Source organism: Diadema setosum, chromosome 13 (assembly GCF_964275005.1).
Source record: "Diadema setosum chromosome 13, eeDiaSeto1, whole genome shotgun sequence".
In the NCBI taxonomy this organism is placed as follows: Eukaryota; Metazoa; Echinodermata; class Echinoidea; order Diadematoida; family Diadematidae; genus Diadema; species Diadema setosum.
Genome location: NC_092697.1, coordinates 23,775,575 through 23,793,709, shown reverse-complemented (window position 1 = coordinate 23,793,709; position 18,135 = coordinate 23,775,575). Strand labels below are relative to the sequence as shown.

General features: G+C 38.5%; 1 protein-coding gene across 1 annotated transcript in view; it reads right to left on the bottom strand.

Moving 5' to 3' along the window:
• LOC140237219 (thimet oligopeptidase-like) overlaps window positions 1–17,810 on the bottom strand; it is a 31,031-nt gene extending 13,221 nt beyond the window's left edge. The window contains exons 1-11 of the mRNA XM_072317163.1: window positions 17,655–17,810; window positions 12,759–12,898; window positions 11,097–11,215; window positions 10,444–10,575; window positions 9,723–9,760; window positions 9,095–9,207; window positions 7,764–7,818; window positions 2,646–2,810; window positions 1,942–2,103; window positions 857–928; window positions 231–335 (exon numbers count right to left, since the gene is read on the bottom strand). Of these exons, the coding sequence (XP_072173264.1) occupies window positions 231–335; window positions 857–928; window positions 1,942–2,103; window positions 2,646–2,810; window positions 7,764–7,818; window positions 9,095–9,207; window positions 9,723–9,760; window positions 10,444–10,575; window positions 11,097–11,215; window positions 12,759–12,898; window positions 17,655–17,810 (1,257 nt within the window). The remainder of the gene's footprint in view (window positions 1–230; window positions 336–856; window positions 929–1,941; window positions 2,104–2,645; window positions 2,811–7,763; window positions 7,819–9,094; window positions 9,208–9,722; window positions 9,761–10,443; window positions 10,576–11,096; window positions 11,216–12,758; window positions 12,899–17,654) is intronic.
• Between the last annotated feature and the right edge of the window lie 325 nt (window positions 17,811–18,135).

The following is an 18,135-nucleotide window of genomic DNA, read 5'->3' as shown; positions in this document are numbered from 1 at the left end:
AATTCCCAAATTCAGTACAATTATGTCACTCAGTAAATACATCAAATCCTTCACAAGTGAAGTCTTTTCTGATTTTATGTGGTCTTACGGGACAAATCCAAGTCTTAGCACCCTTGCCTGCAGCTAAATGGTTCTCATATTAAATTATCTCTTTGTTCATGTCTTCTCCTCACACTCTATTTAAAGCTAACAGCGACTAAAGATTGAAAAGTTGACTTAAGAAGACATACCTGGAGCCCAAAGCAGGCAGCATGGCTGAATTTCCCTTCTCTTGGGAACAGGTCCAGGTAGAAGAAGCCCAGGAACTGGTTGGTCTCTGTGTCTGTCACACTGAACTGTTACAACCCAAAAAAGAGAGAAATATGAATCACTCATTAAAGAAAGGACCACATGTAGTGCACTGTGCTTTTATTTGTGAGGTATAAAACATGTTTGAAAGTTGGTACTGGAAGATCAATTTGCAAGTGCATGATAAGATAGTGAGATATCATACAAATGAAGGCAATGAGTAAACAGTAAGATAAATGTGTTCGTGCTTCCTAAGAAAGGTGCACATTGCAGTCCTTCTGCAACAACATCTGTACAATTCTGAGTACAAGGACAAAAATCTTGTGGGGGTTTTTATCCGCAGAAACACATACTGACTGAAAAAAAAAATGTATTCAGGTAGCAACAAATGTGTAGTTAGATGAGTAAATAAAATACCTGCTGATGACAATTTTGTGCATCATGAAACAGCATGAGCACATTCATAGTAGCATCATACATACACACAGCTCTGCAGCTTCTTTGAATAAAACCCCAACAACAACAACAATAACAATGCATTCCGACAAAAATGAAGCCTTCCACTTACCATCTGAACATCATCATTCCATACTGGAGCCTGGTCCTTTGGAACCTCTTCAAACTTCAGTCCAAGCAGATTCTGGATTCAGAAAGACAACAAGTGAAAACAGAAGCAGATCTATGTAGACAGATTCAAACAAAAAAATTATATCAAAAGTCACCGAGTATGACAGCAGTCATATGAAGACAAATAGGCCTGTAAGAGGAATCCCTTGGAGAGTCATTTGTCACTCTACACAGGGCATAATCTTCTGTAAGCAATTTTTGTGAAGTCATGAAGTTGGACAAAGTAGAAAGTAGCTGCATATATGTATGCTAAAGAGCAAAATCACTCTGAGATATCACTCTTTTGATTTTAACTGAGTAGAATCAAGTAATGGCAGAAAATAAACTACAATTAATGTTTTGCATGAGTACTTCGACTTTAATCCATTTAGTTCTTTATGTGCCATGGTATACACCCTCTGTGTGCCACATTATTCTGAGACAGCAACATCAACATTCTGTTTTTTAAATCTATGTAACTTTTACATATTTTTGTGAAGCTGGACATGCAGTGAGCAATGTTGTGGAGAAAATGCCAAGCTTCCCTTTGATGTAAACTGCATGACAAATCTGATTATTTTCTTTTCAAATGACTAATGGGTACATTATTGTGAAGGCATAACTTTTGCACACAAAACAGTGACAAAAACTTAGAATTTAAACGCAGAATCCAGTAGGGAACACCGCTTGCTAGTCATTCACCACATAAAATGCAAAACTATGTGCGAAAGGAACGGAATCACGAGAAACGCTTTCATTACTGTAGCATTTGGCGATTTATCGATCTGTTTGGGCAGGTTTGTGTGTTTGAGCAGATATATGCGAAGTTGGCACGTCATCGACTGAGTCAGGCGTGCGAACGTGGCACATAAAGAGTTAACCTTTTTTGTGCTGGGGAATTTGGACAGTGCGCACAAGGCTATGGGGCTTTCTGGTCAATGGTCACTATCAATTTGATATCCTATTCCTGGCCAACTGACCTGGCAGATGTCCCAAAAGGGGTCAATGGTCACAACTAATTTGATGTCCTATACCTGACCAACTGACCTGATAGATGTCCAGTGAACCCTGGATGACCTTCTCCAGTGGGAAGTACTCCTTGAGCTTGTTGTGGTCAACAGAGTAACGCTTCTCCTCGGCCATGTTCATAAAGTAGCGCATGTCCCACAGGTTGATCTTACCATCATAAGGATAGCCATACTTCTTACACTGTGTGGGGCCACATGAAAGAGATGAATACCAATCAATTACAGAATTGTTCAAAGGATCACAGCTCACAAGCGAAATGAAACATCCATTGACATTCATTCCATGATATCAGCTACACGACTCATTCTACTGCACTGCAGATTCTGCCAGAGCAAGAAAGAAGTCTACCGCAGTAGTTTCATAGTGATGAAGGGTAATGATGCAGCAATTCACAGAATATACAAAGCACAGATGTATTTTGCTGAAATGTTTTTCCTCACACCCCGCCATCTCTCTTCTCAAACATTTGAACTCTACATAGAGGAATTAGTTCCACTTCAGAGTAAGCATCCTCCCTATAAGCTGTCTTCATCAATCACAAAAATTGAAGTCTACATGACAAGTATACGTAGTTCATAAAATATAAAATGGGGCATTTGTTTTGACTTCTCTTGTAATTATATTGACCAGTTTTCCTCAGGGGAACATACACCAATTACTTCTCATCTTCAGATGCAGGAATTTGGTCTCATTTTGGGGGTTTGGTTGTCATGATAACTCACATCCTCCTCCTTGTACTTCAAGAAGCCTTGTAGCTCATCCTGCTGTAAGGCCCGCAGCTTCTCGGCCAGACCGCTGAGGAAACTCGACACGGTCGTGGGTGTCTTCGCCATGCGCAGTTCTAGGATGTACTCTGCATGGGTGGAGTAGCCAAGTAGCTTGGCCAGCTGGGTGGGAGAATATAAAGAGAGAAACATAGTGAAAGACAATGAGACATACTGATACATTGATAAAATCCTGTGATATCTCTGAGACACAACTCATTTCTTACAGCATATCGAAGAACTCAATGCCGAGTCTGCCCCATTCTCTCCACATGCAATCTCAGTCACAGCTGATATTTCTTCCCTGTATTCAAATATCCCCCATACAGAAGGCTTAAGAAACACTTCAAAATGCCCACTCGCATCAAGAGAACCCTTGACTACCAACACACCAACTGGTACGCTTTCTGGAACTTGTCTTAACACTGAACAACTTCCAACTCTAGGGAACCAACTACCTGCAAATCCAAGGTACAGCCATGGGTACTCCAGTAGTCCCTTCCTACACCAATCTGTTCATTGCCGAGAAGGAACAGGAAATCTTTGAACCAATAAACAAGCCCATGCTGGAAAAATCACGGTGGTGATACATAGATGATATTCAGTTCATCTACGTCGGTTCTCCGCATAGGCTCTCATTTCGCTGCTGATAAGAATTTATGCCATAATTGCACTTTTACTGCTATCATTACACACCAGCATGCATGTCTATGTCATATTGCTGTTCTGGTGGAGTGCAGGTTAATTTATGCCATGCAGCTGTTTTGGCTATCTTTATTTTTGCTTTATTGTCTTTAGAAATCATTTTTGCTTTTTGTTGCAAACTGGATGCTTTTCATTATTTGAATTTCCAAAGCCCTGACAAAGACCTGTCAGAAGGTTGAAAGCTTGGTACCGACATCAAAGGCATTAAAGTGAACGAATGCTATGTCCGCTGACTCCTCCTTCCTGTCACTATAACATAAAAATCTCATAGACCTCTATGTCGATGGATTTTTAAATGGCTGAATATTTGTAGTTTGTAGCAGATTAAATGGGAATGAGCCCCACCCCCCAACACTCCCAGTCACAATCTTCACACTGACAACACACACATGCAAACTGAGCTGCCGTAGAGCATATAAGTTCCACCCTTGTATGTATTCAGTTATCTATTTATTTCTATCTATTTTTTTTTTCAATCTGGTACCTGTCTAAAATAAATATCAGTATTTTTTAGAATGACATCGCTGTTCTTTTTCTTGTATTATATAGTATCTATAGATATGATATAGAAATGTATGTTTTGAAATCAAATATTCAGTATCTTAATTTGCTTGTGTATAAATGTTTGTTTTTTTTGTCAATTTGTTTGTGATTATGTAACTGTACTTGTCGAGTGTGTTTCTTACTACAGTGTATGTAAGATGTATTTACATGTTTTTCTGTATTGTCCTTTGTCGTTGACTTGTGCCTCCTGTTTTATCTAGGAGACAACCTAGGCCTTTCAATGTTACATTATTTACTGATATAATAAAGAACGTTGAACAACAAAAATTATACATAGCTAGGTTTTTGAAGCTGTTTCATTTGAAGTATACATACCTCTGACTTTATATAATGAAGGCTATGTGCCTATATACATTTATCTGAGTAAGTTTATATACCATGGTCACTATGGTTGATTATAATAAGATATATAATATTTTATTACTGTCTTTGTATATTGTTACTGTGGATCTTACGAAGGGCGGACGCATCTGTTGAAGATACATCTATAGAGTGCAACAGAATCATTCTGCATGGATACTTGAGAATTTACGCTTATGTTATAAGCAATTCTCCAAATAGATGTAAAATGAAAAAATGAAAATTCTTCAAGGAATTGGCATGACAAAAGACATGTAATGAGTTTCATGCAGCCCAATGACAGAAAATACTTTCATATGTTATCGTACTATTGTTTGACATACCATACTCTACGGTCGTGATTTGGCAAAAAGGTGTATGTCTGAAAAATATCATGTTTTTGGTTTTTACCATTTGGGGGGTTTTCGATGCCGAAATTTTCATGTGACCAACTTTCGTAAGTCATCGATCATTTGTTTCCGAGATACTTGGGGCTATCTCTGTATTATTTTATCAATTTTCCTGCTTTTGATTAGGCAAAAGGGTGTATCTTTACATACACCCTTGACGTACAATGACGTACCAGGATAGAGAACTACATGATTTGGCAAAAGGGTGTATCTCTAGATACACCTCTAACCGTGCACGCTGGGGAGCGCTCAAAGATTTGGCAGATAGGTGTATCTTTAGATACATCCATCTGCCGAATGAATCATGAATTATAGTTGCGAAGTATGATAAGGCAGAAAGGTGTATCTTTTATACTCTGTGTATATTATATACTCTGTTGTTTATACGTGCTGCTGACATGTATGTGTACCGTTTCACCGGTCGGTGCGGTGGCGGGCCATGCTCCTGACTTAAAACTGGCAGCCCGTTGCACTGCAGAAGTTTCTCCTTGTTGCTAGTCGGTGAGTAGATAGAACCTAATATCTAGAAGTTCAGATCTAACGTTTGTCCTAGACTTCTACAGTATAGCCACTTCTATGCCATTAGATGCGCAGATTCGTAAAATCTAGCATTTCTGTTGAAATGACAGCTTTTCCGGCAAGTGTGGCTGTGGGATGAGAGTTCTCTACGCTTCAAAATGACAGTGATCCCTGCACTGTCCGTGCTGTGCACTGCATGTAGAAGCCTGTACATAGTTAACTATACACAGCCCAGTCGCTGTACATGGTACGTCGCGACAGGGCTGTACGCGCGCGACCACCAACCACTAGGACAGCGACGTAATCGTATTACGATAGCTTTGAATTTTGATACTTAACATCATTTTTGTCACCTCAAACTCAACGAGTATACTTTTCAATATTTACTCTACATCTTATGCTATCAGTATTCAAATGTACGCAATGAAACTTACCGAAATTGATCATCATATCCAGCATGTCCACACGGTACACAATCTTTCACGCCAGGCCTAACTATACACAGCCCAGTCGCTGTACATGGTAATGTACGTCGCGACGTACCATACAGCGACTGGGCTGTGTATAGTTAGGCCTGGCGTGAAAGATTGTGTACCGTGTGGACATGCTGGATATGATGATCAATTTCGGTAAGTTTCATTGCGTACATTTGAATACTGATAGCATCAGATGTAGAGTAAATATTGAAAAGTATACTCGTTGAGTTTGAGGTGACAAAAATGATGTTAAGTATCAAAATTCAAAGCTATCGTAATACGATTTCGTCGCTCTCCTAGTGGTTGGTGGTCGCGCGCGTACAGCCCTGTCGCGACGTACCATGTACAGCAACTGGGCTGTGTATAGTTAGTACATAGTGTAATGGTGTGCTGTGTGACTGTAAGATCGGCTACCCATTACGCTATGCGTATGGGGCTGTTACCTAACAGACATTTAGTGGCAGTTACACACAAAGGTCTGGAGAAAGATGTGTCCCTGTCTTTGGAAATGATACTTGGATGTACTGCTCAAAGTGCTCAGTGGATGCAAACAGTTAAATGATCCTACCTGAATTTTCACATTTATTGAATTTATTGCAAAAATTGGGAGCAGCATGATAACTGCGTTTTTAAGAACAGATACATGATGTGCAAACAACTGCCTCTTTGTTTGCTAAAGCATTCAGTAGAGAAAGCAAACGAACCTTTTGTCGAAAAAAAGGGGCACAAAGCTAAAAATATGATGAATCATCTCATTGGAAGTAGAAGTTTTTGGAAAAAAAGGAGGAGAAGGAAGAAGAAAAATTCTTCAGCTGTAATCCTTAACCATGCATATCCATGAGACCATGTTTTGTTAATATTTAGACTCTAGGGTGAGTTGTAATTTGCGCACATTTTTCTATGCTTGATGAACAAGTTGTGCATCCTGATATTTTTCTTCATTGTTATTTTTTAAATCTTTTTGTAATAATGAAGTAAAGATTGTCAAGAGTTAACATTTGATTAGAAATGGTCTCACATACACCCTTCTCCCTACAAAATCTCTGGTATATTTTGTTATCGTTTAATTTGGCAAAAAAGTGTATCTCTATACATATATACACCTTTTTGCCAACTTAAATGCACGATTTCTCACGGTGCATGAGAAGATACACCTTTTTGCCAAAATAGCGTGGGTTGCAGTCCCTGTAAACGTGATTTGGCAAAAAGGTGTATCTCTATGCATACACCTTTTTGCCAAGTTAAATGCATGATTTCTTACGGTGTATGTGAAGATACACCTTTTTGCCAAAATAGCGTGGGTCGCAGTCCCTGTAAACGTGATTTGGCAAAAAGGTGTATCTCTATACATACACCTTTTTGCCAAGTTAAATGCATGATTTCTTACGGTGTATGTGAAGATACACCTTTTTGCCAAAATAGCGTGGGTCGCAGTCCCTGTAAACGTGATTTGGCAAAAAGGTGTATGTCTCTAAACATGCTAAAAGTGCTAATTCTGAAGTATTCTTTAAAGTTAGATGCAAGAAAATTATCAGGAAATGAAATTTGAAGTGTATACTAAATCATGGAATTGAATCCCTGAGCGTTGCACAGTTTAGGTGGCTTCTACAGTCAAGGAAACTGCCAAAACTTTAAAGTCGATTTTCTCGGCTTTGTAGTCGCTGTAAAACGGCAGACATACACCTTTTTGCCAAATCACGACCGTCTAGTCTGATGAACAGTGAATATATTCAGAATTATCAGTGATGTAATGCCGTTGTAAAGCCAATAACAAATATATTTGAAAGTTACTTTAGCTCATAAGAGTACACATCATGAAACATTTGCATCCACATTGCACATTGTGATGCAAACTGACATCAATTTTGGAACGGAGGGCAAAGAGCCACAAATGTACCTAAGGGTACAAGAACAGGCAGAGTGATGACCACTGATGGGAAAGGAAAAATATATCAAGACAATGAAAGGGGCAGCTTACTTTGCATGGTTTTACAGGAAGCCAAGCAAGTAGTATAAAGGAAAGACACAGCAAACAGGAATATCTCATGTACATGTAGTCTCACCTTTGCCCTGATCTCAACCAACTCCTCCAGGATTTTTGTGTTTTCCACTTTACACCTGCAGTGACAAATTGTGAGAAATTAAATACTGTAAAACTAGAAACATTCACAGCATGAAACTTTTGAGAATTGGAGCTGATGGCCCTTTTTGCGGGACAAAACTTCCACAAATTACCAATGGAATCCAATGTATTGTGTAGACAAACCAGGGGACAAACACTTTTGCATGCATTTTGCTTTCCCGAATCTGTCTCATCGCAAAATTTGTGAAAGTTTTTATCCACACAAACATTTCTCATTTTACAGTAATAAAAGCACTTGTACACATACCATCACCATAGAAAAGAAAAGAAAATGAAAATAAAAGGTGTTAAATGAAAGTGTAGTGTTAAGGGCTATTTACTTAATTTGGAGAGATGCATCTTAACAAAAGTTTTTGCGATCAGCACAAGTTTAAGCAATAGTGGGTTAACAATAATAGGTGACCGGAAAAATAAATTTGTAAACATTGGTGACTCACAAAACATGGTGATCTTTGGCCTCTTAGCATGCCATCACATCATTTATGCTTTTCATACACTCTGCATGACTTCAGATCAGAAAAGTTTTGAAAAATATATATATATATATATATCATTCTGAACATTGAGTAAACAGATTCACAATGAGAAAACAATGTGAGCAAGTATATCTTTTTGTACCATGGTGAGCCAACATACTGACATACTGATTTCAATAATCAGAATATAAAATGAAACTTGAAATGAATTCATGTTCCCCAATCGAAGAGAAAAACTACACAGCACGTCTGAAAAGATATGAGGTGATCAAAAACTAATCTTGAGTGATGTAAAATCATGACTGACTACTATAGTGCTTGAATCCACAATTCAGAAGTAAACACTTACAAATCTGAAAGATATTACTACCATATCACCAATTTATTTGCTGTAAAGTCATTCTCCACTACAGGAAAAACAAAAGGGGTAAACTACTGTAAAAGTGGAAATTTTCGCGGTGTTGAAATTTTCATGCATTTCACGCAACCAGAAACTAGCACGAAAATAAAAGCACGCGAATATTTTTGCCTGCCATATGTACCAGTAGTTGAGGTCATGATTCCGTGGAATTAAAAACATGCGAAACTCTTCTTACCCCGCTGAGCGCGAAAAATTAGTCGTGCGAAAATATCCACTTTTACAGTAACCTGACACATTCATCCTCCATTTTGACTTTAAATGACAAAAACAGAGAGTATAAAAAGGAAGATGTTTTCAAGCTTAAACTAAGGTATAAAATCATTCCTAATCAGAAAGATGAAATTTGCCACTAACCTAGAGTTGAAGGCTACTTCCATCGTGCGACGAGTCTCTGGATTATGTGCCTTCCTCATGACAGGAAAGTAGTCTGGGTACTTCAAGGTCACCTTGCATTTCCCCTCCGAGGTCTGCGGAAACAATGAGGTGAATTCAAATGCAATGACAACAAGGAAAGAAACTTGAGTATTGTGGGTCAACTTATCCTACAACAGAAAAGGAAGGCAATTCTTTCATGCACACGCTCTTATTCTTGGCTCGAGACAATAATATTAAGACATGCGATTTCCGGTATCCCATCAACTGTCTGTTGTCAAGCTTTCAATACATCTGCATGCCATATGTGAGTGAAGAATGTGAAGTAATGGCATTCCATTTGGGGGACATAAGTATGTGATCAAAACACACTACTTTAAAAGCTGCCAGGAATGCCATACCACAACATCTGAAAATGAGTCTGAATCTTGTTCTGCTTTTAGAGAGTCTAGTCTTGCTATATGTTTACGCACTTGTTTGTTGCTTTGTTTTGCCCTTTGAGGCAAGTGATAAAAGCTCAACAGAGATAGAAACATGATTTGTCTCTTTGTTTATGGGTGTCATGTAATTCCAGAGACTCATCATTCATAAAAGATTAAAAATATCTCACCTTTTCCAGACGCTTGATGAAATCCTCCGGAAGACCACCTAAATTGCATAAGAAAGGAAAAGTAGAAGAGTACATGAGACAACTGGTAAAACATGAACTAGTGGAAAGTGTAAATGCATACAAAAGACAGCAAATGCCTCTACATGGCAGCATACATGGTACATCTGTCAGCATATCATTTTATATCCCAATAATGCAGACAGCATGGAGGCCATTTCAAAGCATAGGTGTGGGCCCGAGAAAAGACCCCCCCCCCCACACACACACACAAAAACAACCTTGATATGAAAACAATCACTGTAACAGTCAATTAACTTACTCCAATAAACCTGCACAAAAAAAAACGGGTCAATGAAACTGATAGTCACAAGAGCTTAATGATGGCCTCATGCCACTTAGCTCAAATGGGTCAATGTCAAAGAGGACACTAACAACAATAAAAATATTAAGAACTAAAAGCTGCAAATCCTTCAACTATTGTAATCAACGTAAGTGAGAAAAGGAGTTCACTGTTGTCTTCCACCATTCTTATGTTTCTATTGCTCGTGACGCAGAAGACAACTACTGTCTTCTGCATACCATTCCTTTCAGAACCTGGTAATTCCTCAGAATGGACATTGCTGTTCAGACAAACAATGAAGACATCATGGCAGTTGAAACGACCACAGAAAATATTTTCCTGGCTCCATGGATATTCGTGTGCCAGTGCTCCTCTACTCACCAAGCTCGGCTTCAGTGAACTCAAGGATGGTGTTCTCGTCATTGACATTCTTGTTGAAGTCGATGCTGATGTCGCTGGCTCGTTTTTTCAGGGCCTTCACCTTATCCTGGACATCCTTGGGCAGATGGAGACCTGATGGGGACAAAAAGAAAACATTGACAGTAAATGTGGAGGAATGACAGTGAGCTACAGAAATTGACATCAAACTGACATGAAAATAATTGTTTGTTCCACATGCACTATTCTGCGAATCCTAAGAAAAAAAAGAAGAAGAATGAGGCCTTTCATGTTTTCATTATTTTTCTTACCCCCAGGACGGGGGTGACCAACCCCTTACTATTCCTGCTATACCTCCAGGGAAGAGTGATCGATGCCCCCTTACCGTTCCTGCAATACCCCCAGGATAGAGTGATCAATGTAGCCGTACTGTTCCTGCTATACCCTCAGGATAGGGTGATCAATGTCCCGTTACCGTTCCTCCTATACCCCCAGGATAGAGTGATCAATGTCCCCTTACCATTCCTGCTATACCTCAAGGATTGAGTGATTAATGTCCCCTTACCGTTCCTGCTATACCCCCAGGATTGAGTGATTACTGTCCCCTACACCGTTCCTTCTATACCCCTACGATAGGGTGATCAATGTCCCCTTACCATTCCTGCGACCATACTTGATCCTCTTCTCCAGGTACCGCTTGGCCTCAGGCTTCAGTGAGCTGGCATCAGCCTTCTCGTGGAAGGCTACAAGATTGTCGAAGACATCCTGCCTCATGCTGTATGAGCATGGAAGGGTAAAAAGTACATAAGGTATTGTCACTGGCAACTAAATGCACATTTGATTCTATCATGGGGCAGTTATAAAGTCTTAGGGGCTCTAAGACATGTAACCAACCACAATCCCGAAACCACTGCTGAAAGTAGCAACCTCGTATCTGTACACACTTGATTGAGGAGCATTTAATAAGTTTTATCATATAATTATGTGTTTATCCTCCTCCTCTTCTTAATACTCTTCTTCCTCCTCCTCCTTCTTTTTCTTTTACATTTTATATGCCCAGATAATATCCTGATGAAATTGTGACTGTTGATTTTCGATTTAGGTATTGTATTTTTCTCCAATACCTAGGATTTTTTTTTATTTCATTGCCCTATTTCTTACCAAAAGCTGACCAAAAAAAAAAAATATACGAAAGCATGCCATCAGGCAAACACAGTTCTAAGAAAATTGGCTCTGAAGTGAAAATTCAATCATTTGTGGAGATTGGACATTCTTACGATTGTAGTTGAAAAAACAAACAAACAAATATGTGAAAACATTCTAACACTTTATCCTTCAAGTGAGGCAGTCCTCAGGAATTAAAAAAGAAATATGTTGTTGTTGGTACCTCCGATGAACTACTTTCACCAAAAACAAACTTTCAAATCACCAGATACATGTAAGCTTGTAAATTTTTGTTGAAAAAGTGGGAATCTGCATGGTGAATATGCTAATGAGCAAGTCTTGGCAGAGAGTCCGACGTCACCTAGGCTAACTCTTCCCAGCCGTGTTCTGCTCGTTATGCGTACACTAATCGTTATGGTAATCTTCGGTCTGAACGCCAAGCTCATCTAGACGGAGTACTGTGTACAGAAGTATGGTAAGAATTCCTGCACAAGAGTGGTTTGTACGCAAAGTAGTATGCAACACGGACAGAAGCTAGAAAAGGACCGTGCCTAATTGATGTCAAGTACATGGTATATTTGATTTTAAAATATATTTAAATGTATGTTTACAATATTCATTTACATGAATTATATTCAACTAAGCTTGAAATACTTTGTTTGAAATAATAAAATCACATATTTTCACATTTTATGACAAAATTACAACTGATCATTTGAACACTTAAATTGGTTTTTAGAGGCACGGCTGTCAACTTGAGAGTAGGGCATCAATGACGTAGCATCTTTTTACAGGCTCTTACACGATTGCTTGCAGGAATTATTTTTCAAAAATCGCGTACGGAGACAGTTTTTAATTTCCACACACATAAACTGGTGAAAGGTTATATTTTTTACTATTCTTAATTATCAGTACAGTGAAAATCTCAGGACTGCCTCCCTTTCATACCAATGCCTTCAGCATTTGTGTCATCATACACAGGCACATAATTTGCTCAATATACTAGTAGCATATTTCATAGTAAACACAATCAACATAATTAGATACTGGCAGCATTAAGGTATTCACATAAGGATATGAAACTGAATTATTAACCCTTTAAATGCCAAACATATTGGCAGTAGAGATCACCTGAGAGAAAAAAGGCTTCTTACCTCATTTCCACATCAAAGTCAGAGAGTTTCTTGTCTGCCTCAGTGCTGGCCTCCCTGACCTCCTTACTGGGGGAGACATGCTGGGGGAAGTCCAGCACATTACGTTTAACGCCATACTCACAGTCATTATCAGCCAGAGCCTGTGGGGAAGGATGAGATCATATGGGGGGGGGGGGGGGGGGATGTGATCAATACAATAGTCAGATACAATTTGTACTGCACATCATTTTTTTTTTCTAGCAAGAGATTTTTTATAAATGGTGAGCCCAGGTGGTTACATTAATTGTCTACTTTGCCCAAGGCAAAAGTTGTGCCATTTCTTGGAACATTTTTTTTTTTTTTTTGCTCACTGCTGTAAATGGATGAGAATGCATTCCATATTGTGTAATAGACGTAATACAATGCTGCACATTGGCACTGGTCCGACGGTTCCTGACCAGTAAAAGTCATTGTCAGACTAGTAACTTTTTCAGGAATGTACTATGTGAACCTGTTTTAGTTGATTCAAATCTATATCCCACTTGACTCATTTGATTGGGAGTGAAGAAATCTTTTGTAAAATTACTCTAAACATTTATGCTCAATTTCATCTGACAAAAACAGGCTATCTTGCAAAACATGAGATCTATTTCTGCATAATTCTATGCGAGCACAATTGTGTGGAGATACTTACATGTAAGTTACCTATTCTTGCTTTATTCAAATGAGACCACACTAGCATTGCCACATTTTAAGAGTTAATACAATTGATTTATAATTATTTTGGAGGGGAATTGACATTCAATTAACACTCTGTGCCTGATTTGTGGCAGCTGACAATCACTTTTCCCTCATGGAATCCAATCTAAGCGAGTGTTTCCCTCATCAATCTTGACAAGAAATAAACCCAATTTATCAGAGTTCAAGTCTTGAGCAAAAATAAAACACACATTTTACAATGTGGGCTTAGCTGCAATGAAAAGACTCAACAATGGAAAATAAAACAGTAAAGGGGAAAGGGCTGCACAAGATGTTTTCACTTGAAACAGCATTCATACTCAGCTGATATTGTACAAGCCTCTGAAAAGGGAAACCTCTTGAGCATGGTAGCTCTATGCTACAATGGGGGGCTGGTGGTTGCTATTCATCTATCCTCAGAAAATGCATTGTCAAATTTAAGAGGTTGAAAATGGGTGCTTAAATGTCCAAAGAATACCCATGCAAACATGGCTTGTGTGCACTGAAGCACAGCAGAATGCATGCAAACCTGGTGAGTGGCCTACATACACACTTTAATGGTATAATGGGAGTAGGGAGCGGGTCTGCTCAGACCCGCAGCTGTGTTACCATGGCAACGTATTGTTTGTTTGTTGCGTGGCCACGGGCATCCATTCATATGCGCGTGTGTGGCTTTAATGAAGTCAGGGTTGCCAAACCCTGACAATTGCCATGATGACAATTGCCATGACATTGCCATGATGACAATTTCATTGATTTCATAAAATCTATACAGTAATTTGCAGAGTCACTCTCAACAGCAGTACATCCTTCCAATAACTATTCTATCCATTTACTATTGCTGAGATATGCATTCTATAGTGTGACTGACAGTGGACTTGCCTATCACAAAGTTAACCATACATTGCACCACTGGCCACATTCATCATACGTTTTATAAGCACTACAGGTACCACTTTTCGGCATACATTGGCAATAAGCACTGAATACCCTGTATGGCTTATAACTATTGATACATATTTTCTATTTCTTCACTTATTTTTTTGACATACTGTAAAAAGAGGATTGTTCACGTGAAAATGCATGCAAAAGTTCTTGCCTACACAATATGCAATGGATGCCAGTAGCAATTCGCGAAAATTTTATGCTGCAAGAAAGCCCATTAGCTCCAATTCGCAAAATTTTCATGCCGCGAATATATCGTATTTACAGTACACAAAATCTGACTACAAATTCATAACAAGGATAAGAAAATGATTGTTTTGCCAACTGTAATCATTAAAGTCATTGTAGTAAACTTAACCTGCATCAAAATGTTTCAACAAATTGGAGAGACCTACACATGAACATGAATATCAACAGACCAACAATATGCATTAAAATTGCATTCACAATACTATTACACTTGTAATCTATTATCACACATTTAGAGCACTTCATATAGCAACTTAAACATTCTGATGTGACTGTAACATCACTTTTCAATATCTTTCCTTTTGCCCCTCCCCCTAATATTACTGCATCCAGTCTTCGTCACAAGTACATTTTTTTTTTTTTTTTTTTTTTTGGGGGGGGGGGGGGTCCCTCCATGCCAAAATCTTGGTTTAAAGTCTTTGTAATATTAACCTCTAACATAGTGTTATGTTTCAATCAATTCTCTTTTTTCATAAGCAAAGAAATAGATTATCAACTAAGTTTGGTCAACCCACGATTTCTGTCTCTTGACCTTGGTGTAGGTGCCGACCATGCTGTAGGACTTCAGTTTTACTTTCGATCTGTTCCTTTACAACATTCTGAAAAACCTGGACTTTGAACATTAGCCATCAAAACATTTTGAGCAATTACAAGCACAGTCAATTGGAAGAAAGTGAGTTTGGTACCTTGGTGCACTGAAAAGCATGTTCTTTATGTGGACATATCACTGTAATGTATGTGCAACTAAAAGAGCTATCGGCTAAAGGACTTGCCATTACAATGTACATTTTATTTTTTTCCAGCGGTTAAAAATGTGCACTAATCTTTGAAAGAATTCTGCTTCAACCCTTCATTTGGTACAGTTTTCTTTATTTAGGCTCAACTGAAGTTTCCATTCAAAATCAATAAAAAAGACATAAATCTATTCTGATATGCCCAACACAGGATAAGCACTGTATTCTGATGCTGGTGTTTGCCTGGATTTGCTCATTCTGCCAACTCTGAAAAGCCATCATGGGCAATTCCGCAGTTAGGTGGACACGACATGGATCAAAGAAATGTGCCTCTTTATCTTACTCTTTAATTTAGGCATCAACTTATGCCATGGATGTTCGCCAATCATTATGGTCTTTCAAATTAATTAGATTTTATTTTTCGTATTCATTGGTTTTGTGAGATCTAAAACCATCATTTAAAATGTACATGTGGGACTGGGGACATTGAAATTCACTTAAAGGCAAATTACAGTGGGTTCCTTTGAAAATTTTTCCTCAAAGTTTTGCTACAAGGGGTAAAAGATGAATACAATTAAATACTCCAGAAGTCATGTGACATTTTGTCAATTACAAAAGCGTGAAATGTCCTGCGGAATTATTCTGGACAAATGTAACATTACTAACCATGCTTTTGGGGGTCTAGCTAATAAATGTTCAGTCGAACTGCTAAAAATATTTGCGTGAACATTCGTCATGATGCAATAATTGAAATTAATGCAGCACTTTCTTTGAAGTAACTTGCATTTTTGCACACTTTTTGTTACAAGACGTTGATTTTTTGGTCATGTCCTTTTTTCGTAAAGTTACTAACCAGCCCTTTTAGTTGCCATAGCACTTCTAATATTCATTGGATTGTATTCATTCTTTTTTATATCATAAACCTGGGAAGGATGAACATGTTTTTAACATGATTTTGACTTGAAATTAATAAATGGTGATTTAGTAGTAAAAACAAATATCTAAATTTGTTCAAATGTAACGTTACTAACCGCAGAATTGCCCTCATGGTGTAACTTACACCTTGCCTGCTGGTGGAGAAATAGAATGGCACTTTTAATAGTTATAAAGGTCATAACAAAATTTGTTAACACTCAAATGTTATTGTTTTGGCAAGATTTCCTTGAATACATTTATATCTGCCCCCCCCCCCCACCCCATGTACCTGTATCATAGTTCATACCCTACCACTTGCCAAATGTGTGTGTGAGTGCGTACACTCTACATCAGTGCATGAGCTAACAATGAAGGAAATGAAAGCCAAAATTTAGATTGAGTGTAAAGCAGTTGCAAGTAGAGTGACAGTTTAGGGTCCAAATTGAACAATCAATCCAAAAGTTATGAATTCCAAATGTTTTGCCACTGTCATTGCTGGATAAGGAGACTACTACTGCCGTCTACACTTCATGACATATAGGCCTAGGATCTATATGGCAAATATTTGACGTGCCTCAAACACAACATCATCACCATTATGGACAATAGAAAGAAAATATCATCCAAAATAACGTCATGAACTGTAGCAGTCTTCCTATCCAGCAATGACAGTACAACACCAACAACATTTTAGAAATTCCCAACTCTACAAACTGTACTAGTCTGATTTTCTTCACACTTTCACTGATGTGTATCTAGACTACTGCTGTTTTCACTCAGTCTACTTTTTCAGTTGGGCTTTGGTTTCCTCTAACAAAGGGTAGGGTAGTGCAAAGTGGTATCAGAGTATGACAATATTAGTGAGTGGAAAAGGAACATAAATAAAGGAAGTCCTGCTTCTCACACTTGTTTTTTTGTTATCATTGTTGTTTTTGTGAACTTTAAATCTTGAACCTCTGCACGAAATTCAGAATTGATTGGTAAAAACTGCATGAGGAATAAATTACAACTTGACTGAGAGCAACTGAGTGACATTCCCATGACTGGAATCACAAGCAAGATCAAGCGTAGCCCGACTTTGTCCTTACCAAAAACGCACTCCAACCAGCGCAGCTCGGGCAACTCCGCTCCGGTACCTTCCCTTGCTGGCGTTACCAACGCTATGCCCTGTCGTCGCTGCACGTGTTGCTACAGCAAGTTACGCTAGCCTATGCTCATCTACGCCACATGCGACGCCGCAGCAAGAATTTGCACTGACCCATATGAAATGGCACAGTGTGGCACAGTGAAGTGGTCAATGAGTCGGCAGTGACACTCAAATTCACAAGATATTCACCTTAATTACGTTGTTAAAAGTCAGTTGGTCTTTAGGAACACTCCCAACAGCATCGTAGACAGCTAAAGAGCTCTTTATAAGCCCTTCGGCCTGAGTTTTGATGTCCTCAGGGGTGAGGTCCCAGCAGAGACGATTTGCTGACAGGTGCTTCGCCATGTTTCTTGAAAATGAAACTAGCTACGCCACGGTGTAGCCTTTTTAATAGACACTTCTGTTTTTGTTTGTTACAAGGCGCGCAAGTCCCATTTCAAGATGAAACATTCAACATTAATAATGATTATTATAATATAGATATTAAAAAAATTATCAACAAGCAAGCTAAAAAAGAAGAAAAGATATAATAACAAAAGAGAAACGTTTCATCGTTACATAGGAGCACAATGACTTTGTCTCTGGACCTTATCCTACCCAACCATCCCAACTTCCTCAAATAGGACCGAAGACTATAAAGTTGCTCATTATCTCATTCTATGAGGATATT